Raw genomic sequence first — 27137 nt, forward strand, 5'->3', positions numbered from 1 at the left:
AGATATGAAAATCTTGCTGTCTTCTATTAAACCAGACATGAAAGATTTTCAAAAATGTATAAAACAATGTCACTCTTTTCACTGATTTTTTTTGTTTGGAGATATGGTTATTTTCATAAAATGTGTTACTTATATTAGCATGTAATCGATTGTTATTATTTTTAAAATTTTAAATAAAGAAAATGTTAAAATCATTTTTGTTTTTATAATTATTATTAATATCACCCACATAAACAAAAAGCCTTTGGGGATCCTCAATAGTGTTCTAGAGTAGAAGAGTGTCCCAGGACCAAAAAGTGTGAGAACCACTGCACTAGACTATAATCAAGGAATCAATCAAGAATTTTTTGAAGACTTACTATATTCCAGCTATTTTAGTAGGTACATGGTATACCTATACAAAAGTGATACAAGTCCCTCAAGGAATTTACATCTTACTGGAAAGAGACAGTACCTTCACAGATAAACATAATGTGCATATAGAACAAATGCACAGTGATTTGTTGGGAGAGTTGACATGAACAACTGGGAAATCAGGAATGAAGTGGTCTTTGAGCAAAGCCTTGAAAAGAGCAAATGGCTCCTAGGGACCAAAGAGAGGAAGGAGAACATTACATTATAGATTGGAGAAGGAATGTTCTATATAGGGAACAGCAAATGGGCAAGGAAGGCTAAAATGTAGAGTACTTTATGCGAGGAGAAGTAAGGTGTAATCAGTCCAAAAATGGAAGTCTGGGTCATGTTGTAAAAGTCTTTAAATGCCACAGAAAGGATTTGCAGAGTGGGGAGGGAGGTTGTTTGTTTTTTTATAAAAGCAATAGAAAAGTCTTAGCAGAGGAGTGATTCTGCTTAGGTAACATTATTTCACCTTTGTGTGGAAGACGGATTAAAGACAAAAGAGATGGGATGCAGGGAAGCATTCCCAACTAGAAAGCTATTGAACAATCTAGGCAAGAGGTGATGAGAGCTAAAGCTGGAGTAGTTGCAAAGATTGTGAATGGAGAGTAAGGGAAAGATGTTGAGAAGATGCTATTGTCAAGACCTGGCAACTAGCTAGTGATGAAGGGTAAATGAAAGTAAAGAATCACGGATGACGTACACTCAGAGAATTGGAAAAAAATGTATGGCTTACATAGGATGTCAAAATAAAAATAGAAATGCCACCAATAGGACAAACCAATATAATAAAAACACCACCAAAAGTAGCTTAATTATTTAGTACCATGCCAATTAAACTCCCAAATGATTACTTTATAATGCTAGAAAAAGAATAACATATCAGTTGGAGGAAAGGAGTCAAGAATCTTAAGAGCAATAATGAGACGTACTTTTTTGGATATGGCCAGTGTGAGCTCATAGCTAAATCATGAATCCATCTTGTTCTATGGTGTGTGATGTTGGTCTGTTTATATCCAATTTCTGGCAGACTGCTTTCCCCCAGCAGTTTTTGTCAAATATTGAGTCCTTACACCAGAAACCAGAATCTTCAGGTTTATGGGACAAACACTATGCTAGTGTTTGCTTGGCTATGCATGTTTGTTATATGTACAAAGATCTGATACACATATTTGTTGATATTTATTTCTATTTTTAATGTTTATCCATTTTAGATGAGGTAAATGGGAAGGAGATAAAAGGAAGAAAAAGAATTCCTCTTTCTTTGAGAGAACAGACAAGTATCAGACAATCAGGACATCTTTGAAAATAACATGTCAACGTTATTATATACTTAAAAAGAAAAGCAAGTTCTACATCTTAAGATTCATAGTTTTATGCATAATATTCTCCTACAATGTATATGAAAGTTCTCATTTTAAGTTTAGAATTTTAAAATATCAAATTGTGTATTTTATATGTAATTAAAATAAAAATATTTAACATTTTAATAAATGTTTTAAAAGAATCAAGAATGACTTTCTAAGCTGTAAACTTGGTTAACCAAATGTAAGTCACAAATGGACAATGACTCTTTTGTGCCTAGTTCTCTACCTTGCTCAAAGGAGTTGATTCTGTTTAAGAAATAGAATTGCAACATGACAAACTTGCATTTTTTTTCTTTCCATCCAAAGACCTGCTGTAGCACCCTGCATATAGTAGATGCTTATTAAAGGCCTATGCAATAAATGAAGGCCTAAATTGTAAGGGACCTTAGCAACCATCTATTCCAACATGACTAAGAGCTTCTTCTGCAGCATACCTGGCAAGTAGTCATCTGGCTTGAAGATGTCCAGTGAGAGGACACCAACTTCTTCCCAAGGCAATACATTCCACTTTTGGATAGCTTAAATTGCTAGCATTCTGGTTGCCCTTCTCTGTACATTTTCCAGCTTATTGATGTCCACCTTAAAATTCTTCTTTTAAATTAAGTCTAAATTTTTGTTTGTAATTTCTGTTCATTGCTACTTGTTCTGTCCTCTGGGGCCAAGCAGAAAAGGTCTAATTCTTCTTCCACATATTGCTGTTCAATCAATATTGTCATTTCCAACTCTTCATGATCCCATTTGAGGTTTCTTGCCATTTCCTTCTCCAGTTCATTTTATAGATGAGGAAACTGAGACAATATTTAACTACAAGACAGCTATTATATCTCACCATTCCCATTCACTGCTTAAGTTTGTTTGTTTTGTTTTGTTTTTTTGTGAAGTCAGAGTTTAAAAAAAAAATCCTTATCTTCTGTCTTAGAATTGATACTATCAGTTCTAACACAAAAGAATGATAAGGGTTTGGCAGTGAGGGTTGAGTGACTTGTCCAGGGTCCCTACAAAAAAGTGTCTGAGGTCAGATTTGAATGTAGGTCCTTCCAACTCCAAGCCTGGCACTCTATCCATTGTGCTATCTAGCTGTCCCTAAGGGTTCTTAAAATATTTTCTTTTCATTTTATTTTTGCCCCAATTATGTATAAAAACAATTTCTAACATTAAAAAAAATTTTGAATCCCAAATTCCTTCCTTCCCCCTCACTTAAATTATACACTTACCTTGCCCTATCTTGCTTCAACTGATTCTCATGGATCATTACCACAGAACATTCTGGTTGCCCATTTCTGCACATTTTCCAGCTTATTGATGTCCACCTTAAAATTGTAACCTAAAATTGAACATAGTACTCCAGATACGATCTGACCAAAACAGAAAATGGAGACTTTTTCTCCCTAATCCCGGATCTCATCTCAGCTTTATAGAGTCCTTCCATCTCCAGGTCTGGCTCTCTATCCACTGAGCCACCTAGTTACCCCTACTGGTAATTATTTAACAGCCTGATCTCTGGGAAGAAAAAAAAAATACATACAGGACACATTTGAAAATTTAATCTGCATAGCATCCAGTACTTTCTTAAGCCTATCAAATTAACAAAACAATCAATTGAGCATGAATTAGTAGATGGCTGATTTGGGGGGATTTTTGAGGCTCACACTAAAATTTTAACCAGAGCCAGTTGGAGGCAGCTCTAGTCCAGCTCTGGGTATACACTATGTAGTAATGCTTAATTCCTGCTTTCAAGGAGTCTGTTAGCTGTAGAAACCAATCAATGTATAGTTGGTGGCTGTATTGTATAAAGATAAAAGATAAAAAATGACAAACCATTCCCAAACCAATGTATTTAAACACATTGACCCTAAAAGACAGAGCAATGCCTTAGAGCAGTGATGGTGAACCTTTTAGAAACCAAATGCCCAAACTTCAACCCACATGCGACATGTGAGCTGGCCCCTTGCCCCAGACAGGAAAGGGAGGAAGTGTTCCCATTGGGCTGCTAGGCAGAGGGATGGATGATGTGAAAAATGTCCTCAAGCGTGTGTGGAGAGGGGATAGGGAGCAGCCCCCTCTGGCATGCATGCCATAGGTTCACCAACACCATCCTAGAGAATCATGATATTACCAGGGACCACAAGGTATTGTGAAAATCTGAACTGCTAGCCTGTGTAAGTGCCAATGAGGATGTTAGAAGAAGCAATTTGTCTCCTTTGCTCTGATGCTATCATTTAGGAGAAGCTGATCTATTGTATCTGATATTGTATCTGATTTGTTTTATTCCTCTCCCAAGAAGGCAACCATTAAATGGGTACTTCCCTACCCCACCCATGTCTTCCTGGAGATAAATGAGCCCCAGGCTTAGAAAAGTAAATATTTTATTGTGTTATACATGAATCCTTTTGTTTTAAGGATAGAAAAATACATATGACTAAACAGGCAAAAGAGACCTTAAGCAAATAGGGGATGTTTGTCAAAGGCTACAGTTATTGCAGTATCATTTACAGTATCTGTTTGCAAAAGTGCTAAGGGAAGCGCCCTAAGTGATTTTGAGGAGAAAAAAAATCTGTACATCCCAGTGATCAGGAGATTGAAGGACTTAGGGAGGCACCTGCTGCTTTTGCCTCAGTGTCAGTGTCAGTCTATGTGGCTGCTCAGTGGGATGAGTGCTCAAGAGATGTTACCAGCTGCCTTGCCCAGGGAGCAAGTAAGAAACAGCCATCAGCATGGGCTTGCTTCCACTACCCCAGGGATGCCCTGGCATCCATTCTAAATGAGGGCAACAGCACCTTTTGCCCCTAGACACTTCAAAGGGGCACCACTTGCAGGGTGGGCAGGGGCCCTCTTGGAGGAGGGACGTACTCCTCTTCCCTCAGGAGCCGAAGCAGGATATTCTTCTTATTCCGAGGCCAGCTGTATATGTGGGTGTTCTGTAGCCATGTGGGCACATGCTCCTATAGGAAGGAGAGAGGAGGTTGGATAACACAGGGTCAGGTTGCTAGAAAAAGGCCCATGGCACTCCACCATAAATGCTGACTTCCTGGGACCACTGCCCCCAGACTTCAAGAAATTGTCCAAAAATACAAAGTCAAAATGGTCTCTAAAGCATAAAATCTTCCTGTTCTTATTCTAATGCTGCCCTGAGTGTCCTTGCCATGGGACTGCTCGGAAGGTGAAGCTACCTTCCCAAATAAGTTAACTAAATTCTTATTTCATTCTTCCACCAGATTTGGTGGCATTTTTGTTTCCTTTCTAAAAGTAGAGGGAAGGACTAGGAAGCTTATGATGTAGTTCTGTATGGAAACATCTTAGCTAAATCCTGGAAACCACATGTGTTGGGAATTTTCTATCAGGAAGAAGCAATCTTCCCTTTGGGTTGTAATGCCCTTTTCACCACCTTCACTTGAAAGAGATGGTGCCAAGGTTGCTCTGAGTGATACCATTTTTCCTGTGGCTAGATAGGATAAGGGGAAGAAAAGTTCACTTGGAAGGTATGCTTCCTCCGACTTTTATCCTTTCTCTCTAACACTTCCCATCTGTGCTCTTGGTTGTAGAACTGGATGGATGTGGCTGGTCCCACAGCAAAAATACAAAGTCAAAATGGTCTCTAAAGCAGTCTCTAAATCTTCCTGTTCTTATTCTAATGTTGCCCTGAGCGTGCCTGCCATGGGACTGCTTGGAAGGTGAAGCCACCTTCCCTAATAAGTTAACTAAATTCTTATTTCAAAGAGTTGATGGTTAACCCACAGTCTGCTTAATTCCATCCAGAGTAAACACTAGGATGTCAATGATCCCACAAATTTTAGCACCTTCCCATCGCCATCATTATTATTTACACATTCATTTGAGCATCTGAGACCTGTGGTTCCCGAATTCCTATCCCATTTCATTTTCAGTTCAGGTAAACATACTAAGCATAAATAGATTGCATGCTAGATGCTGGGAATCCAGAGATCAAAATGAGATAGTTCTTGCCTTCAAGGAGTTTATTTTCTATGGTGAACATAAATTTACATAGATAACTGAGTACAAGATAATCTCCAAGGAGAGCACTCACAGCTGAGGGTAAAAAGAAAAATCATTTTGTAAGAGAGGGTACCTGGGCAAAGCCTTGAGGGATACCAGGGCTTTTAATAGGTGGAAGAATTGAAAAGTATATTATAGGCACAGGGGAAGCCCTCTACAAAGGCATAGAGATATCATGTCTAGTTCCAGGGCTAAATTAGTTTCTTTTCCTACGAATGAAATATTGTTAATCTCCCCCACTTTCTGATCATCACTAATAACAGCCAGATCTCTCTTTTTCCTGCTTACTTTACCCTGAGTTTCTCCATACCTATTGTTTATAAATACACACACATCTAGAATATGCTAGCTCAGTTGTTAATTCTGTACTCTCCTGCCTCACAGAAAGATCTACAATCCATTAAGGATGACAGTATGCTCTGGTTAACTTCAGGTTTTAGGAATGCTGTCCCCAATTCTTGAGCAGATGAAGCTGAAGATCACCTGGGCTGAGATCTGGGAATAGTCCCTGGTTGACCTGGAGATCTGAATCTGTTCTGGGTCTGAATAGGCCTTTTGGGGCTTAGGCTACCTCTAGGTCTTTGTTTGGTAACTAAACTACATTACACAGGTCTAGAGCAAAGCCATCTCCTGCCAACTTCTACTCAATAGCCTATACTATAGGAGATGCCATCAGAACATGTTTCTGAGAAGAAAAGGATGTGTGGAAAATTAATATTGAATTATGATATTTTTGTGAAATAATTTTCCCTTCTGTACCCCCCCCCCAGGTCAATCTGATACTAAGCAGAGGCTACATCCAGTTTCTCCCCCAGGTTATGAAAATGGGTTGGAATCTTTTGTCTTTGTTAAGGATAAAAGGATTAAGGGCAGGGCTGAGCTGCCAAGGTGAACCCTGATTAAGGGTGCACTGGGCAGCCATGTTTGACTCACTTAAAATACTGTAATATGGCCACGAGGCAGTATATGCTGGTGTCTTCTGGGTCCCAGCAAGGACACATTTCTCTGAGAGGAGTTGAGGTCTCTAAGTTCACTTCCTCAGTGGCTATTTACCCATCAAAGATGTCTTGGCATGTCCAGGGGAGTTGTAAGCTCACTAGGGATATACATAGACCTATGCCAGAGGAAGATGGCCTTTTGGATTGTGGAGATAGATAAATGACCAGATTAAAATGTCTTGACTGGTCAACTAATAAATTAATTTAAAATTAAAAAATATTGACTCTCAAGAATCTCAATTGTTACAGATGGCTCTAGCTGTTCCTGTCTTGTCCAGAATAAGTCCAGAGATTCCATTCAACAGTCATAGATACCTATCCTAGAGCAGAATAAAATGGCCAATGCTGCCATCATATGAAGGATCCCCCAGATCCCTTCTGCTCTGAGCTGGACCCTGGCCCTCCCCCATGTGTTAATTCCACGAGAGGTTTGGAAAGCATCATTATCAAAGTGATATTTCTAAAGCAATAAGTTTTGTCACTTCTTTACTCAAGAAATCTCAGCGGCTTCCTGATGCTCTTGGATAAAATACAAACTCCTCTGTCTGGCATTTAGAGACTTTTTAGTAGATATCTCTAACCTATTTTGACTGATTTCACATGACTCTTCCTCACACTCTCTACGTTCTAGCCATAGAACATAGAACAGTCTACCTGCTATTTCTCCATCACAGTATACTGTCTCCTGCCTTCATGTTCTTGTACACACTGTCCCACAGGTCTGGAACGACCTCCTTTTTACCTGCCTACATTGTTGGAATCCCTTCAAAACCCAGTTCAAGTGCCACTTCTTCCAAGAGACCTTTAGCGTTTCTCTCTCTTCATACATTGCATATATTTTGCATTGACTTTTCTATATACGTATCGTCTTTCCTCCTCCCTCCACAGCTCCTCCTTGGAAACCAGGGGCTGTTTTCTTTGTTGTCTTACTATCTTCAGGACCTGGTACATGGTAGGTTCTTAATAAATTCATCCCCCTCCAGCTTACACAACCCCTCCTCCCTGAGCTGGTAGTACCTCCTACAGCAAAAAGTCCTCACGTGAACTATGGCAGGACTCAATTTGGGAGAGACCCCAGTGGAATTCACTTATCCTTCCAGCTAATGAGTGTTGTACTAGATGGGCTTTTAGCTGAAATGTAACAAAACACATCTGTTCAACAGCCAGCAAAGAGGCAAGTCCAAATATTTGGCCTTTTATGTGTAAAGATAAGAAGGATCAGATAAAAGTCATGCCTCTCTACTTTCGTGGGTTAAAACACAATCCACTTCATAATGTGGAAGAGGTTGGAGTTTGGGGGTTTTTTTTTTGGTAATTAAAACAGTGGTGGTCCTGCCAGATAAAGCCCTAAAACCCACCCAATCCAGGCCGTTGAACCAAGTGGCCAAACCTCTTGATCTCTTGGCTAACCTTACTTTCTGTAAGCACCGATTAAAAAGTTGGCAGGTCTCTCCACTTCAGCTCCCATATGGTAGAGCCAGATGACTCATGCTGTATTAATTATAAACTTTTTGGTTTTTACCTTCTTAGCGTTGGGGAAGAGCACAGGGATGAACCGAAAGTTCATGCTTCCTTGTTTTATGAACTCAATCTGCATCTGAAACCAGATAGATTTGTGGGTTTAATTGCAGGAATTACTTTGAGAGGTTAATTAATGCTACCTGCACACACAGGCACAGGCAGTATTATGATCCTAATTTCCTTATTGGAGCACCAAGAGCTAATAATTTTAACTTTTTTCCTCTGCATGGTGCCATGCTAAGCAGTGGAGTGAAACATCAGTTCTAATTTTCTTAAATATGCTTTTCGAACTGCATAAATATGTTTTTCATAACCATTTTCTTTGGAAAATCAGAAGATGCTCCCAACAGATTTCAAAATTATATAAGAACTGAATTTCCAAGAAATATTAGCAGTATATAGTGGAATAAACAGTGAACTTAGAGTTAGAAGACCTGAGTTCATGGCCTATTTTATAGGACAACTAGGTGGTACAGTGGATAGAGCATCTGACCTAGAGTCAAGAAGATCTGAGTTCAGCTCCAGCCTCAGACACTTACTGTGTGACCTAGGCAAGTCACTTGCTTCAGTTCCACATCTGTAAAATGAGTTGGAGTAGGAAATGGCAAACCACTCCAGTATCTTTGCTAAGAAAACTCCAAATGGGGTTAACAAAAAGTTGGACACAAGTGAAAATAACTAAATGATGACAACCACCACCAAACTATTTCTTCCTTCTCTCCCAGGAAAAAAAATTATAAATATAATTTTCACATGATCACTCCCCACAAAATTCTGATGACCTAACAATATTTCAAAATGATAAACAAACTGGGGTAGCTGGGTAGCACAGTGGATAGAACACTAGGCTTAGAGATGAGAGGATCTGGATTCAAATCTGGCCTTGGATACTTCCTAGCTATTTGATCCCTGATTACCTAGCCTTTGCCACTCCTCGGTCTTAGAAATGATACTAAAAATTTAAGGGATTTAAATACACACACACACACACACACACACACACACACACACAAACAGGTTTCAAAGAATCATTATCAGAATACAAAGAGAGAACACTGGATTAGACTCATACTATGAAGAAATGGTATTCTTAGAATTGTAAAGGGACTTCAGGGGATCTTTAGTTCAATCTCTTCATTTTACAGGTGAGGAAACTGAGGCCCAGGGAGATTAAAGGCTTTGCCCAAATTTACATAGCTAACTAGTAAGTATCAAAGGACTACCGAGTCAATAACCTTTGAAAAAAAAAACAAACAAAAAAAACCTCTTACCTTCTGTCTTAGAATTTCAATAGGAAGTATTGGTTCCAAGCCAGAGGAGTGGTAACAGCTAAGTAACTGAGGTTAAGTAACTTGCCTAGGATCACATAGCTAGGAAGTATCTAAGGTTAGATTTGAACCCAGGTCCTCCTGATTTTCTACTACACTATTGATTCCTGGTCAAAAGACCTGAATTCAAGGAAAGATTCTGCCATTTCACACTATGAGATTTTGGGCCATTCATTTAATCTTTCTAAGCTTCACTTTGCCCATTTGTACCACCTCTCAGGGTTGTTGTGTAGGAAATGTTTTGTACTCTGTAAAAAGCGGTACCAACGTGTGTAAGCATTAACAGTCGTGCAAACTGATTTGGGAACTAAGATTCAGAAAGCGTTAAGTGAAGTTGTTCATCTTCATGATTCCAAATCCAGAGGTGAAGGGCAGGGTGTCAGGTTTAAAGGTGGCCAGTAACTGCTGACCATAAAATGTGGCTGAATATTGGATTGAAGCTGTCAACTGTAGTATAATTTTATACAGTTTACTCTGACTCTGAAATGGATCTTTCCACTCAACATGAGTCATTTTTGCTCTGTTCTCCAGCCTGCCATGGGGACTTCTCCACCCACACCATCAATTTGCAGCGTTTATCACCCTGGAATTGGTTGCTGGCTGGAGAGGTCCTAAGGTGTCAGTTTATTTAGCAGGACCTACCTTGTATCTCACTTCCTTGGCAGCATTCGGGTATAGTGGAAAGGTCCCGACATTATTCTCCAGTTAACTAATTTTTACATTATGTCTTGACCAGTGAACCCATAAGTATGCGGTTCACTGGCTCCACTGAGCTTGGGAATACTAGAGTAGAAACACTTCAGAGTGTCTTTGCCCCCAGAACTGGCACTGGACTGTCATACTACCCACACACCAGCTGCTGGCATGAGCTATGTGCCTGGAAATGGAGAGCACATATTTGGGGTCCTAGGAGTATGCTTCTGGTTCAACAGAGGCATCATTCTGTCAACTAGTGGCTAAGGAATAGAAAAACCTTGAGTCAGGTATTGATTTTGAGTGCCATGGACTGGCACCGATTTGGGCATCCTGGGAGATGGAAAGATCTGGGCCAGTGCTGCATCACAGAGGGAAAACAGCCCAGCATTCATGAGGCTCAGAATTTGAAGAACTTCTGAACTTCTCCAATTTACTGTTGCCTAACCCAAATATAGAGAATTCATTCCCCACCGCCCACCGCCCACCCCCCACCTTGGCAGCAGCTCAGGAACAGGGACTGAGAATTTACAAGGAGTAAAAGGAAGCTGGGCATGAGAAGAGCAGGACAGATAAAAGGAAGAAAGAGAAGAGTTTTAAGTGGGTAGGTTTTAAGTAGTAAGGGCCTTTGGTAGTAAAAATGTGGATTTCTCCACCCCTTTCATAAAGTTGGAGTGCGTATCATCCTGTAATAGCTTGCCAGTTGTAGAGCTTTACCTACTGGTGAGTTGCTGCTACTTTCTCTGGTGTGAGGCAGTGGGTGGAAAACTTGGAAATACTCCAACTTCCCACCTATGGCAGGAATCCCATCTACAACATTCCCATAGCTGAGCACTCCGTCTCTTTTTGAATCTATTCAGGAACAGCCAAATCACTACTTACTAGAGCAGGCTTGTGGCACTGGTAGACAGCTCTGGTTGTAAGAAAGCTTTAAGTCGAGCCAAAACCTGTTTTCCCATAAGTTTCTTCAATCAGATCTAGTCTGAGTATTCTCTTCAGGCCAGCTGTGAAGTTGGAGCCTTCTGACCATGTGAGGCAGGATAAGCAAATCTGAACTAGGGATATTATAACTCCCACTTTATGGCATTTTCCTCAGGAAAACAAAAACAAAAACAAAAACTACGCAACAACCTTGGGAGGTAGTATATGAATATTATTGTCCCATCTTACTGGTGAGGGAACTTTGGTCAAGAGATAAAGAGACTGACCAATATCACACAACCTGAAACTGGAACTCAGGTCTTTTCTTCTTTCTTTCTTTCTTTTTTAATTTTTTAAAACCCTTACCTTCCGTCTTAGAATGAATACTATGTATTGGTTCCAAGGCAGAAGAGTGGTAAGGGCTAGGCAATGGGGGGGAGGGTCAAGTGACTTGCCCAGGGTCACCCAGGTAGGAAGTATCTGAAGCCAGATTTGAACCCAGAACCTCCTTTCTCTGGGCCTGGCTCTCACTCCACTGAGCCACCTCGCTGCCCTCTCAGGTCTCTTGAATGCAAGTTCAACACTCTTTACACTATATTTTGTTAATGGTGTCATCCATGGAGCTAAAAGGGACCTTTTGTTGTCGTTCCACTTGTTTGTGACTCTTTGTGACCCCATTTGAGATTTGACAAGCATACTGGAGTAGCTGGCCATTTCCTTCTCCAGCTCATTTTTCAGATGATGAAACTGAAGCCAACAAGGTTAAGTGACTTGCCCAGGGTCACCTAGCTAGCAAGATTTGAACTCAGATCTTCCTGACTTAAATCCCTGTGTTTTATCCACTGAGCTACCCAACTGCTTCAAAAGGAAACTCATAGATCACTTTTTCCAAACCTCCTAATTTTTCTGAGGGGGAAACTGAGGAAACTCATAGATCACTTTTTCTAAGCCTCCTAATTTTACTGAGGCAGAAATTGAGACACAATGATGCGATGACTCCCCAGGTCACAGAGTCAGGGAACGGTCAAGGCAGGAAGTAAGCTCAGGTCCTTGTGTCCATTCCTCTGCCCTGTGATGGCTTCCGTTCTAAACGCTCCTAGCAAGCTTCCAGTGTCTTTTTACACAGCCAGGCAAGCATAATGCTGAGCCCCCAGGGAAGGAGATGCAATTTGTTGGAGAGAATGCTTATGTCTCTGGGAAGGTGAACAATTGCAATAGCTTCTCTGAGCAACCGTGTCTGCCCAGGACTTACCATCCTGTGGATGTATTTAGTATGTAAGCCGTGCTCGTCTTCGTCCAGCTGGGACTCTGCTCCTTCCACATCCTGTTTGTATTTGGGGCTGATTGCAATGATTATCATCACTGTCTTCTGTTAACGAGAGAGAAAAGCACTTTTATGGACATGTAAAGTGCAGTCTGTTTGGGAAAGGCAGGTTGGAAAGCGGCCAGCCAGGAACTGAAGCCTCCTCTGCTTCGGCGCTGAGGGGAGAGGACAAGTTTCTTTCACTCAGGGAGCGTAAAATGCCTCCAAATGCCTACTCTGTCCATCTACCTCTTTCCCCCGCTCCCTTCTCCAATCAAATAACCCGGTGGGAATGGCTGGGGGAGACAGCCTCCAAATGGATATTTATTGCCCGCCATTTTCTGTAGCCCTTCTTAATCACCATCTCAGGAAGGATCCTGCTATCAGGAACGAGAAAGGCAGGACTCGGCATCCATGCGGAGTGACTTTGCATCCGTGATGGACTGCGACTCTGCAGCTAATGGCTGTCTTTCCATTTGAATGCAGCCCGAGCAGCAGAAGAAAGATTCTCCTGCATAAAGCGACCCCCGCCACTCTCCAGACAAAGGGCCTGCAATGTAGGGAGGCTCTGGGCCCCCACCGGCCAGGTTAGGTCAGCCCCAACCAGGATGCAGCCGCAACCATCAATTTCTTTCCTGTTAAACTGCAGTGTCCTCCGCACAGAGCCTGGCCAGTCAGCCAGCCGCCGGCCCGCCGGTGGAAAACAAATCACAGCTCGGCGAGCAGAGAACTGCTGTGGGTGATTTAAGTGACTTCAGAGATGACAGAGTACCTAGCATGAGAGCCTGCTCAGGAAAGCTCCGAGACTAAACAAAATGCTGAAGGGCTGGGGTGGAGAGGGAGAAGGATGGAAAAATGGTGACCTCCCTGCACACCGGATTCCCGTCTTTCTCTGTTGTTTAAAAAAAAAAAAAGTTTGCTCTGATTTTTTTCAATCATCTATGCCTGCTCTCTTCATTAATTCCAATTTGCCAGCCTTTGCTCCCTGCACAGGCTAATGCCACCTACCTCCTCCTCCTCCTCCTCCTCCTCCTCCTCCTCCTCCTCCTTCCCTGCATGGCTCACAAGAGTGAATCTGTTTTAGGGTCAGTCTAGGCTTTGAACAAAGGCAAGAGCTGGAGTTTCTGAATGGAAACAATTAGGATCACGGATCTCCCAGAATTCTGAGTCTCCTTCAAAGGCTTAGCTCAAGCAGCCCCTCCTATACGAGGCTTTTCCTAATCTCCCTAGTTATCTGTCAAGAAGCACTTATTAAGCCCCTACTGTGTTCGAGGCACTGTGCTAAGCCCTAGGGACCCCGAGAAAAGCAGAAACATGGTCCCTGCCTCAAGGGACTCACGTTTTAATGGGGGGGGGGGGGAATAATGTGAAAATAATTATGTACATACCGGATATATAGTGTAATTGGAAAGCAATCTCAGGATGAAGCCCCCTATAGCTGAGGGAACAGGGAAAGGCTTCCTGCCAAAGGTGGGATTTGAGCCGGGTCTTGAAGAAAGCCAGGGACTCCAGGAGTTGGAGAAAGGAAAGAGAGCATTTCAAACACGGGGGACAGCCAGCTAAAGGATACCGTCAGGAGACAGTGTGTGAAGAACAGCAGAGGCCAGAGTCTCTGGGGCAAAATATACAAGGAGGGGAGAGGAGTGTAAGAAGGCTGGAATGGTAGACAGGAGCCAGATTATGAAAAGCTTTGAAAGTCAAAATTCTGGAGGCAATAGGGAGCCACCGCAGTTTATTAAGTAGTTTTTGTTCAGTCGTTTCAGTCCTATCTGATTCTTCATGACCCCTTTTGGGGGTTTTGGCAGAGATACTGGAGTAGTTTGCCATTTCCTTCTCCAGCTCATTTTACAGGTGAGAAAAATGAGGCAAACAGGGGTAAATGACTTGCCCAGGTCACACAACTAATAAGAGTCTGAGGCTGGATTTGAATTTAGGGATTCCTCATCCCAAGGTAGCTGGGTGGTCCGGTGGATAGAGCACCTGGCCTGGAATAAGGAAGTACTAGCCATGTGACCCTAGGCAAGTCTCTTAATCTTGTTTGCCTCAGTTTTCTCACCTGTAAAATGAGCTGGAGAAGGAAATGGCAAATTGCTCCAGTATCTCTGCCAAGAAAACCCCAAATGTGGCCATGAAGATTTGGACAAGGCTGAAATGACTGAATGATGGCAACTTCCTGACTCCAGGTCCACCACCAGAGCCACCCCGCTGCCTCTATGAAGTAGTTAGTATGTCTCTCATATTACTTTATGTTTCCTTTCCTTTTTATATACTTTGTATTTGTTAAGCTGAATATATGTGAGATCCCCCATCTCCTCTAGATTATAAAATCCTTGAAGGCAGGGACTGTACTATTTTCAGCTTTGTATCCCCAGCACAGTGCCTGGCCTTTAAAAGATACTTAATAAAAGTCTTTTGGATGAATAAATGACTGAATCTAACCCAGGAAGAATAAGTAGACCTTGTAGTCTTGGTGTTGACTTACATCCTGAAGGTACTGCTCCATCCATTTGATGGTGTCAATGCTTCGGACTGTATCCTCAAATATGTCTATCTGTAAGAAGAGGATTTGGGGGAAGAACAGATGTAGTTAATAAAGTTGAGAGCAAATTCAGACTATGAGAAGACATAAATAGTATAAGATTTTAAAAGTATCCCAAATAGCTCCTAATTATTTTTGAGTGGATGGTGTGTTTGAAGGAAAAGCCCTGGTTCAAAGAATAAAAAATTTTTTTTCTTAAAATATTTTGTATTTTTACACGAGTAAAAGTTTGAATAGTGAATATTAATAACAATAATTATTATTATCATTACTATTAAAACCCTTACCTTCCATCTTAGAATCAATACTATGTATCTGTTCCAAGGCAGAGTAAGGGTAAGGCAAGGCAATGAGGGTTAAAGGATCTGCCCAGGGTTACACAGCTAGAAGTGTCTGAGCCAGATTTGAACCTAGGACCTCCCATCTCTAGGCCTGGCTCTCAATCCACTAAGCTGCCAAGCTGCCCCCTTTAATATTAATTATTAATAGTTATTTCCACTATTAATAGTTACACTAAGCACAGTTACACACTAAAGCCATCCCCAATTACATATATATTTTTTAAAAACTAAAAGTCATAACTGAGGAAAAGATTAATGAGTTGGTAATATTTAACAAACAAGCAAACAAAAATGAGCTTGATCCCAGGAATGTGAAACACAGCAGAGCCATTTCTATGTCCTACATTGATCAGATACCAAATTAAAGTACCATGTTGGGCGTAGATATTTAAAAAAAAAATATTATGGAAAAATACAGTCCTTTGTCTGTGGAGCAGGGGCAGGGAGAGAATAGCACTTAAATGTTGGATAGTGGTAAGAGCCCTGGATGTGGAGTCCGAAGATGTGGGTTCAAATCTTACCTTTGTCATTTACTAACTATTTTACCTTAGGCAAGTCCCTTTCACTTTCCTAAACCTTAGTTTCTTTATTTGCAAAATGAGGGTTTTGAACTCTATGGGACTCTAAGACTTTTCCCAACCTAATCCATTATCCTATTTTTAATAAAATATTGAAGATTAAAAAAAAAGAAATGAAATGTTAAAATTAAAACAGAAAGGGGCCCAAGGATTAGTACCTCAAATGAGTCCAGGAATGAAAATAATTCTTCTTATGAAAGGTGAAGAGTTAGGATTGTTCAGCCTGAGAGTAGGGTGTCTATAGTATAATGTCCTTAAATGGCTTCTAGTTCAGGAATTGTTACTTAGAAGGTTCTTATTATTCTCCAGTTTCATAGAGGACTAACTGGAATTGCCCCCACTCAGCAATAAGCTTATTTTTTAGTTAAATACAGGAGAAAAGGTTGACTCCAGGGTGATTACATACCCGAATTGGCTACCCAAGAGAGACTCTGAAATCTTTTCCCCAGTGAATATGTTATGTAAACCATCCTGCCTACAGTTGCCAGGTTCCTATCCTTAAAATGTTGCTTTCATCTTGTCGCTACCTCTGCTGAAGATCTTATGATGGCTGCTGTAAAAGTGAAAATTGGGAAAAGCTATCTAGAAGTGTATATATTTCTATGGACATGGGAAATGTATCAAAACTACATTTCCCGTGATCCAACTGGCTTCCGTTTCTGGGTCTTTGGGCTTGGGGAGGCCGCTGTCTTGACGCAGGGAAGAGCTTAAATCTCCTGGGTTAGGAGGGAGTGGTCTCTTTTGCCGGTAAGGTCTTGGCTAGCAGACAGGAGACAGTAATGGAGGCGGCAGTTTTGAATGCTTACAAGCGCGTGGTCTAATGATTTTATCTATCAGCATGGCTTTAATTAAAATACTAATTTATATTATTATATCAGTCTTTATCATTTTTCATATTTATACTGCCTAATATCTACTGAATTTAGTTAGCAGACATCAAGTCATCGGAATCCTCTGCCTGACTTATAAGTGTCTCCATCATGTGGTCCCACCTGCCCATCCAACATTACTTCCTACTGCTTCCCCAACATGGACCCATCACTCTAGTCAGTCCAATCCCATGGTTTGCTGTTCCATCTGATATTCACCTCCGTACTTTGGCCCATATTATTCTTCTCTCCTGACCTCTCCATCCCTAACAAATGATCTCTTTGGTCCTTTTCTTTCTTTTTAAGAAATTTAAAAAAAATTCTTACCTTCTGTCTTATATTCAATACTCTATTGGTTCTAAGGCAGAAGAGTGGCGAGGGCTTGGCAATGGGGGTTAAATGACTTGTCTCAGATCACACAACTAGGAAGTATCTGAGGATAGATTTGAACCCAGGACTTCCAGTCTCTAGGTCTGGCTCTCAAACTAGTCAGCCATCTAGCTGCCCCTCTGGCCCTTTTCAAAGACTAGATCACATCCCACTTTCTGCATGAAATGATTCCAGGCTCTATTGAGTTCTTTTGCCTCTTAATTCCTTTTTTAAAGTCATTATCTACTTTAACAATTAGGCAAATTCCTGTATGTAGTCAGTCTTGTCTTCTTATTAGTTATTCTGTGCACTGTGGCCCTTCTTTATAATGATTTTCTTGTTCACTATTTTGTATGAACAAGTTGTGCCTTTCATGTTTGACTATAAACTCCTTAAGGGAAGAGATTGTTTCATATCATACATTCACATACCCCATAATAGTTAGCTAGACACTTAGTGGACACTCAGTAAATGCTGGTTGATCAAACTTCCCAAACAGTAGAGATACTCTATAATTGGAGTAATGAAAGTCCTGAGTAGAAAATAAGGCAGCTAGGTCTTTCAGTGGATAGACAGCCAGCCTGGAGACCTGGGGTAGCCTGGGTTCAAATATGACCTCAGACACCCTAACCCTAGCTGTGTAACCCTGAGCAAGCCACTTAACCCCAATTGCCTCACCCTTACCATTCTTTTGCCTGGGAACCAATATTTAGTATCCATTCTAAGACAGAAGGTAAAGGCTAAAAAAAATCATTTAATAAAATAACCTTCTAACAACTTATTAGTTGTACTAGGACAATTCACTCGACCTGAGTTTTAGATACTCATTTGTAAATTAATGGAGATAGGTAGTGCAGGGGATGGAGTGCCTGGCCTGGAGTCAGAAAGACTCATCTCTGTGAGTTCAAATCTGGCCTCAGTCACGTCCCTTTACTCTGTTTCAGTGCCTTCAGCTTTCTAAACTGTAAAATAAGCTGGAGAAAGAAATGGCAAACCATTCTAGTATCCCTGCCAAGAAAACCCCAAGTGGCGTCACAAAGAGTTGGACACAAATAAAAAAAAATGAATAAAACAACAACAACAAAGTTGGTGGTAATAATTTCTACAGTTGCTACCTTCCAGAGTTGTGAGGAAAGCTCTTTCTCAGCCTTAGATGTGAGCTATTATTGTGGGGCGAACTAAGATTTTCATCTTCCTTGGACCTGAGGACTGGGCAGATGCAACCTTCTCAAGTTCCAAATGTGGTAGGAAGGGAGGTACAGTGAGTAGCCCTTTCTGGGTTAGAGAGCGTGATCTTTGCTAGGCTATACTGAGACCATTGGTTAGCTAAGGATGTGGGCTCAACCTGTGAGCCTGTATCAGAGGCCATTATAGGCATAAATAGCCCAGGCAGTCCCAGATAGGCAAGAAGGCCACAAAAACACACAGACCCACTTCAGTGGCGATTTTTTTTTTTTTTTGCAGTTAACCAAGAGCAAGGTGGTTGGAGGGATCAGACATTGTCTTTTGAACTTTTTGCCTGGGGTTTTAGAATTTGACTTCAATGCATATTAGATCAAGACTTTTTTTCTAAATTTCAGCAACAAGAGAGCAACATACTAGTTATTCAGTAACAAAGGCATTACAGCATATACACTAACACATTTCATAAAACTTTCTGAGATTCCTAGACCAGTCAGATTTTATTAGAAGAAAATGATGAATAGATATCTCTGCCAAGTGATGCCAAGTAATTTTGAAAAAAGAAAATTTAAGAGCCAAGTATCCCCTCTTTACCCTCCTTCTTCATCCTACAAACTGCCTATTTTTTATGCATTCCCTCAATTTTATACCATCTTGCAGAATGTAATCATCAGCAATTAATATTTATTGCATTCCTACAGAGTACACAGAGGACTCCATTTGAAGGGAAAGAGTGGCCTTTTTTCCTGTAAAAATCTGCAGTGTCACACGAGCTCCTTCTGGAGTGATTTCATTTCTCCACAGAGCTACTACCATGGTCTCACCTTAAGCTGCACTGAATCAAGGGACTTTGGTAGGTCAGGAAGGACCAGAATTTTCTGAGCTCCCTGAATTGACCCAAGATCATACAATGTTAGCAGCAGGACTAGGGTCAAAATCTTTGTTTCCAGATTGTTTGGTCTCGTGAAGAAAGAATCAGACCATCAGAATAGAATTGGTCAATTATTCCCAATCCAGAAAGGGGTTAAGGGATAGGGAGAAAGAAGGAGATGGAATAATTACAGAGGTGAACCTAGAATATGGGCCACATTCGTGCTATTTAATATGACCTAAAATTAAATGGAACAAAGATACCCTGCCTTTCTCCCTTCCCCAGTCCCCCTGTCCAAATTTCCCCATTTTCTTTTTAAAAATTCTTTTAAAAAAGAAAAAAAAAACACCTTACCTTCTGTATTAGGATTGATGCAAGTGCAAGTATAGTTCCAAGGTAAAATAATGGTAAATGATAGACAACTGAGGTTAAATGACTTGGCCAGTGTAATATAGGTAGCAAGTATCTGAGGCCAAATTTGAACCCAGGGTTCTTCGGTCTCTCTATCCACTGAGCCACCCAGCTGCCCCACCTTCTCATTTGAGACTTGATTACCCAGGGTCGATTATTAAGTGTCTCTCTGTAAGGCTGAGTTAAAACAATTTTCCTTTTGTTTTTAATATATCATCACTTCTCATAAGAAGGGGGTAGAACAAAATGTATTACTATTTGGTATGTGGTGGTGGGATTGAGACTGGACCTATGATTTCACTGATGTAGAGAGAGCTCTCAGAGGAATTCCCGCTACCAAATGGTATCTTTTATGAAACTTTCGGTCTTAGATAATTGTCAGGGGCCACTGAGACCTGAAATTATTTGTAGAGGGTCACAGAGATGGTATTTGCAGAGGCAAAGATTTGAACCCAGGCCTTCTGAATTTGAGATTGACTTTTTACCTCTTAGTGGTAAGCAAGGTTTATGAAAGGAAAGGAGAAGCTCATGGTAACTCCTAGCACAAGGGGCATAACCACAGCTGTCAGAGTCAGCAGATAAAGGCTAGTCTCAGACAACTAGGAAGCTCAAAAAATGCTTTATATATTTCCTCTCATTGCAACCTTTTGAGACAGGTATTATTACCCCCATTTTGCAGATGAGGAAACTTAGATACGTGGAGGTTACGTGATTATATGATTACGCAGCTAATGTCAGAGGTGGGATTTGAACCCAGGCTTTGATCCCGCACACTGTCTAATCTACCAAGCTTCTTCTTGATAAAATATATACTACAAGTACTCTATTCCTCTTAGGTTATAGATTTACGCATATTTTCAGTATTATTAAAGTCATTTCCAAAAAGCACATGGGAAAAACTAGGAGGGAACTGGAATCATTTCAAATTTACCTAAACCCACTACCATTAAGTTTGTATTCAGATGAAACATAAATAAGGCAGTTTAAAATGTCAAGGGCTAGCTGCTTTGTTTATCTTTCTCTTCTTTTGGATTCGTTATCTTATCTCCCTCACTGTTCCATCTTCTTTTTGGACAAAATACTTACGGCAGTTTGAAATCCATTTCTTATCAAAAAATCCACAAATTTCATGATCTCCGCAGCTGTGTCCACAGAGTAGGTTATAAAGACTTTTCCTAAGAGAGATTTTTCACATAAATTAGAAACTAGCCAAGGCACGTGATTAAAAAACAAAACAAAACAAAACAGGACTGAATTTTATATGGTTTCAATATACAGAATTCAATTCAATAAAGGGAAACCTGCCCCGTCCATTGACAAAACTGTATGTCAAGCCAAGTAGGGTGGTTGGTTTGGTCTAGTGTCCGCTAGGTTCTCTTTTTTCTGTTATGCAAGAAAGCTAAGGTTATATGGGCACAATAACTTAGTCGATTAGGGAGAAGTGAGACTTGGAAAGGGTGAGTCTTCAGGGAGAGCTAGGTCGCTGAGTAGATAAAGTTTTAGGCCTAGTTGGGAGGTTCTATATTCAAACACTTCACTTACTTCCTAAATGTGTGACCCTGAGCAAGTTACTTAACCTCCCTTTGCCTGTCCCTTACCACTCTCCTGCCTTGGCATTGTTACTTAGAATTAATTCCAAGACAGAAGGAAAGGTTTTTGTTTGTTTGTTTGTTTGTTTGTTTTTTAAAGAAAAAAACATTGGAAAAGGTGAATTCAAGAGGCAGGTGACTAACAAGAGTTTTAGCTTGCAGACCAAAGGATGGTGAGCAGGAAGATGAAGTTCTTTGGCCCATGTCATGCCAACGGCAGTTGATCTGATTGAAAAAATTTCACTTGGAAAAGAGAAAACTCTGGGGAGACTTGTCTTCAAATATTCAAAAGACTGCCATTGGAAAGAATGATTCTATTTGTGTTATTTGGTCTCACAGGGCAAAACCGGAGCATCAAGAAGAAGTTACAAAGGGTAAATTGAAGTTTGGTGCCATGGAAAACTTTTAGTGATTTCATCCAAAAGTAGTGTGTGTTGCCTTCAGAGGTGAGGGATTCTTCCTTGGTGGTGGTTTTCAAGTGGAGGCTGGCTAGACCCTTGTGGAATATATTGTTGTAAAGATTCCTCTTAGGTATGAGCTGGACTATATGTCTACTGAAGTCCCTTCCAACACTAAAATATAGAATTCTGTTTGGAAACCTCTCTTGTTTAAATGGCCAAAGTAGGATAAGGCACAAAAATCAGAGTCTCCCTTATAGTTTAGTTAGTCTCTTCTAGCATTTTATAGATGCAGAAACTGAGGCCCCAAAAGGCTAGGTAATCTGCCCAATGACCCACAAAGAGTGAGTAGCAGAATCTGGATTCTAACCCAAGACCTATAACTCTGTATCTGATACTCTTTTACTGCCCTAAGCTTAGTGGGTCTTCCTGTAGAAGTTCAGAAGCTCAGAAATAATTTGTTGTTGCTTATTCATTTCAGTCATGTTCCACTCTTCACAATCCCCTTTGAGGTTCTCTTTCTTTTCTTTCTTTCTTTCTTTCTTTCTTTCTTTCTTTCTTTCTTTCTTTCTTTCTTTCTTTCTTAACCTTTATTTTCTTTTTGTTTTTGTTTTTTAAATCCTTACCTTCCGTCTTAGAATCAATACTGTATATTGGTTCCAAGGTAGAAGAGTGGTAAGGGCTAGGCAATGGGAGTTAAGTGACTTGCCCAGGGTCACCCAGCTGGGAAGTGTCTGAGGCCAGATTTGAACTCAGGACCTCTTGTCTCTAGGTCTGGCTCTCAATCTACTGAGCCACCCAGCTGCCCCACCTTCTGTCTTAGAATTGATACTAAATATCAGTTCCAAGGCAGAAGAGGGGTACAGGTGAGGTGATAGGGACACATAATCAGAAAGGGTCTGAGGACAGATTTGAACTGAGGTCATCCCGTCTCCAGGCCTGGTTCTCTATCCTCTGAGGCTCCAAGCTGCCCCTAGAAGTTTTCTTGGCAAAGATCCTGCAGTAGTTTGCCATTTCTATCTCCAGCTCATTTTGCACATGAGAAAACGGAAGCAAAAAGTGTTAAGTGACTTGCCCAGGGTTGCACAGATAGTAAGTGCCTGCAGCCAGATTTGAATTTGAGTCTTCCTGACTCCAGTTCTAGTGCTGTATCCACTGTACCACCTAGGTACCTCATATGATGGAATCACAGGATGGCTTTCAAACAGTACCCAGAGTCTGCCTTACCCTTGTGCTGAAGCCTTCATTATCTACTTCCAATCATACTTGGTACTTTGCCCAAACAACTCACTGTGTCCCTGAATATGACTACAGAGATGAGATTCACTAAGTAGGGTATCCTAGGGAAACATGTGAGAACAGGGGACCACTCATGAGTCCTTCTTTTGCTGATTGGTGTCTTCTGATGATCTTGGCTGACTACTCCCAGAGAGTAGGGGTGGGGAATTAGGGCAACTTCAACTATTTATCAGGTTCCATTTATACATTGGGCCCTCGAGTATAAGACAAAGATTAAATGAGACATTTAATAATAAATAATAATAAATTATATTTATAATATTTTATAATATATAATATATGTCATAATTTATCATACAAAATAAATAATAATAAAACGGTTTAAATGAGAAACAGAGCTCAGAATCCATTAGGTGAAGACAACATGTGCACAAATAACTACAATATAAAATTGTATATGATATATGATAGGGGCACAAGAGAAATCTAAACTGAGCGTATGCCAAGGTGTGTTGGGGAGGGAAGAAATGTCATTAATTGGAGGAGTTGGGAATGAAGGATTCATGAAGGAGATGGCAATGGAACTAGACCTTATGGGACAATTTTAAGACATGGAAATGGCAGTATGGATGGAGAAGAAGGGCATTCCAAACATAGGGCACAGCATGAGGGAATGCATGGAGATAGGAAAATGGAGGATGTGTCTGATCTGTGATTCTGTATAGACTTAAGAACCATCTTATTCAAGGATTGTAGCTAAAGATGTGGGTATGAATGAGACTGATAAAGGATATGGTGTGTGGGGGTGGGGGAGACACCTAAGGATAGGACCCTGGGGAATAGGAATATTGAGGAAGCAGTGTGATAGTATGGTGGAGTAATCTTTGGACTTGGAATCAGAAAGAGCTTGGTTCAAATCCTACCTCAGAAATCTCCTAGCTATGTGATCCTGAACAAGTTGCTTGACTTTGGGGAGCCTCGGTTTTCTCATACATAAAATGGGGATGATAAAATCACCAACCTCACAGAATTCTTAGAGGATCAAATGAGTGACATATGTAAAGTTCTTTGCAGCTTTATACATGTGAATTTAAATACATGTGAACTATTATTTTAAGAGGTCAAAAAAGATCACTAAATAAGAGAACTGTGGGTAAATGAGAAAGACAGACAGAGAACCAGCAACATATGGTGCCTCAGAAATCAAAGAAGGAGAGTATATCTAGAAGGTATGGGTAATAAATAGTGTCAAATACTGCCGAGGGTTCAAGGAAGATAAACTGAAAAACAAACAAACAAACAAACATTTGATCTGGCAATTAAGGAAGTTTTCGGTGACCTTTTGGAGAGCAGTGAAAGCTGGGCATTAGTGGGTTGAGAAATTAGTGGGCTGGGAAGGAGTGGAAGTGCTCGGTAGTGATGACTTTTTTCAAGTAGCTTAGCATAGCAGAAGGCAAGAGATATGGGTTGGTAGCTGGACGAAGCAAAAGGGTCAACAAATGGCTTTTTAGATGGGGGAACTCTAAACATGTCTGTAATATTATAGGAGGGAGTTAGTGGGGAAGGGAGCTTAAGGATGCCTGGGATATGGATGATTGATGTCATGTTCTAAAGATTGTGGGAGGAAAAAGAATTGAAAAGTAGCAGTTGTTGTTAATCAGTCATTTCAGTCATGTCCGACTCGCCATGTCCCCATTTTGGGGGTTTCTTTACAAAGATATTGGAATGGTTTGCCATTTCTTTTTTCAGCTTATTTGACAGATGAGGAATGGAGGCAAATAAGGTTAAGTGACTTACCCAGGGACTTTGGCCAGATTTTAATTCAGAAAGATAAATCTTCCTGACTCCAGGGCATATTGTGGTGGTAGTTGGGGAAGAGAATTGCTAAGAAGAGTAGAAATTAGTCTCTTGAGTTTATAGTATTAATCGGATCCAAAGTTCTGTTGTGGGGCTGGTGGCCTTTTGAGGGATCTCATGTTTGGGTGGATTAGGGTCATTTATTATTTATTTATTTAAAAACCTTACCTTCCATTTTGAATCAATACTATATATTGGTTCCAAGGCATAAGAGTGGTAAGGGCTAGGCAATGGGGGTTAAGTGACTTGTCCAGGGTCACACAGCTAAGAAGTGTCTGAGGTCAGATTTGAACCTGGGACCTGCTAGGTTCTCTAGGTCTGGCTCTCCATTCACTGAGCCACCTAGCTGCCCCCAAGGTTTTTGGCCTTATAAAATGAATCTCCAGGATTCTGAGAGAGGCAGAGTAGGGAGGAATAACTAATCAATGGGCAGCATACGAATCATGATAGAGTGGAAATATCTTACTAGGCAATAAGAGATTTGGACTCAAACTTCAAATCTACCACTATATTATTATATACCTATAGGCAAATCAATTAACCTTTCTAGATCTCATTTTCTTCATTTGTCAAACTATAATCACAATATTTACATTGCCTGCATCACAGAGTTGTTGTAAGAAAATTGCTTTGAAATCTTAATTGATATACATTGAAATTGTTATTACATAAAATGTGGGCACTGCTTTTAGAGCTATGTGATATGCTAGGGATGAAGAGAAGTAGAGGAGAGTGGGAATTTGTTCTCTTAGCATGCTCTAATTACAAACCTAAGTATGTAGAAACTAAAGTAGCTTCCTTTTTAATTTGGGGGAAAAAAATGAACCCAACACATTTTGAATGGAAAACAAAATGTAACCATGGCAAAAGGAATCTTCCAAGGGCATAAAGGACTAAATAAGACAGACATGGACCACACATTTCCATTTCCCCAGTGATCAGCAAACCCTACAGGGTTTTATTTCAGGCCTGGTTCTGAGAAGCACCCAGACTTGGGAAATGCTTATTGGAATCATCTGGGTTTCTCCAGTAAGCACAGCAGAATGCAACAATCCCATGAGAAGTGCTTGTTTTTATAAGGTTTCTGGAACTCACAGTCCTGTCTGACCTTAACATGAGAACATTTTGGTGATATTTCAACATTTCTGGTTCTGGCCAGAAAAAAATAAAGTGGAAAAGGAATCACCATCTGACACTGGGCTGAATGTCTCGTTGAATAAAATGTTTGATTGTGAAGCCGTATAGAGGATGTTAACCCATTTTTCCAAACCCAATGTCTCATCCCTCTGGAAAATGACCTCTTTCTTGATGTTTGCTGGTAATTTATGGTGAAATGTGAGGTCCTTGGCCAATACCACACATGTACAAACAGACAGCTGATTAATTTGGCCAGCAGCTAGGCAGCTCAGGACTCCATTTAGAAGAAGGGAGGAAGAAATGAGTATTAAAATAAAAAAAGAAAACCCAGTAGCAAGCAATTCCTGAACATGACTGATAGATCTTATTGGGATCACCCAACATGCACTTGCTAAATTCCTGGTAACCTTTTTATTTTTATTTTTTTTTTTAAATCCTTACCTTTTGTCTTAGTATCCATTCTGAGACAGAAAGTTGGCAAAGGCTAGGCAATTAGGGTTAAATGACTTGCCCAGGGTCACACAGCTAAGAGGTGCCTAAGGCCAGATATGAACCCAGGTCATCCTGACTCCAGCCCTGGTGCTCTAATCCTCCCTAACTTCCCCAATTCCCAGTAACTTTTAGAGCAAAACACTTTCTTTTACTGAGATTCTGTGAAATATCTCAGGACTAGATATTACTAAGCAGCAAAAGTGACCAGAATAACAAGCATCATCTTACCACAAAGAAGAGAAACCACCATGCATTCAACTTACGTAGTTCTTCTGGCAAATTGCTTATTTTCAAAGTCCCTTTGTTGGCAGGGGTACTGGGGGGTCTTGGGACCACAGCTGGGGAAGGAACCTGGTTAATCTGGGGTCTGTAGTCAACAGGATACTCATAGGAATCCTCCTGAGCAGCGACTTGGTTAGGTGGCTGGTTATATATCTGACCCCTGAGAAGGAAACAGATAAAGGAAAATGTATATTCTGCCAAATGAAAACTATGAGACACATAATGTCTTTGAGAAATAAAAGTAGATAGTTATTTCCACTATTTCCATCTTTTTTCTCAATCCTGGATGTTTGGTATGACTTTAAATATTTATAGATTCCCTTACTCCGTCCAAGGCTTTGGGCTAAAGCTATTAAGGGGGAAAGGAACTCCAACTATTGGCAAGGATAGGGCAGAAAATTCCTTTCCTTTCCTTTCCTTTCCTTTCCTTTCCTTTCCTTTC

General features: G+C 40.6%; 1 protein-coding gene across 1 annotated transcript in view; it reads right to left on the bottom strand.

The window, feature by feature from the left end:
* Nucleotides 1-4140: 4140 nt before the first annotated feature.
* TRAF3IP2 (TRAF3 interacting protein 2) overlaps nucleotides 4141-27137 on the bottom strand; it is a 44426-nt gene continuing 21429 nt past the window's right edge. Inside the window, exons 3-8 of the mRNA XM_044675412.1 lie at nucleotides 26677-26943; nucleotides 20788-20876; nucleotides 15024-15092; nucleotides 12491-12607; nucleotides 8298-8372; nucleotides 4141-4705 (exon numbers count right to left, since the gene is read on the bottom strand). Coding sequence (XP_044531347.1) covers nucleotides 4559-4705; nucleotides 8298-8372; nucleotides 12491-12607; nucleotides 15024-15092; nucleotides 20788-20876; nucleotides 26677-26943 — 764 coding nt within the window. The 3' untranslated portion in view covers nucleotides 4141-4558. The remainder of the gene's footprint in view (nucleotides 4706-8297; nucleotides 8373-12490; nucleotides 12608-15023; nucleotides 15093-20787; nucleotides 20877-26676; nucleotides 26944-27137) is intronic.

This window comes from Gracilinanus agilis, chromosome 4 (assembly GCF_016433145.1).
Source record: "Gracilinanus agilis isolate LMUSP501 chromosome 4, AgileGrace, whole genome shotgun sequence".
Classification (NCBI taxonomy): domain Eukaryota; kingdom Metazoa; phylum Chordata; class Mammalia; order Didelphimorphia; family Didelphidae; genus Gracilinanus; species Gracilinanus agilis.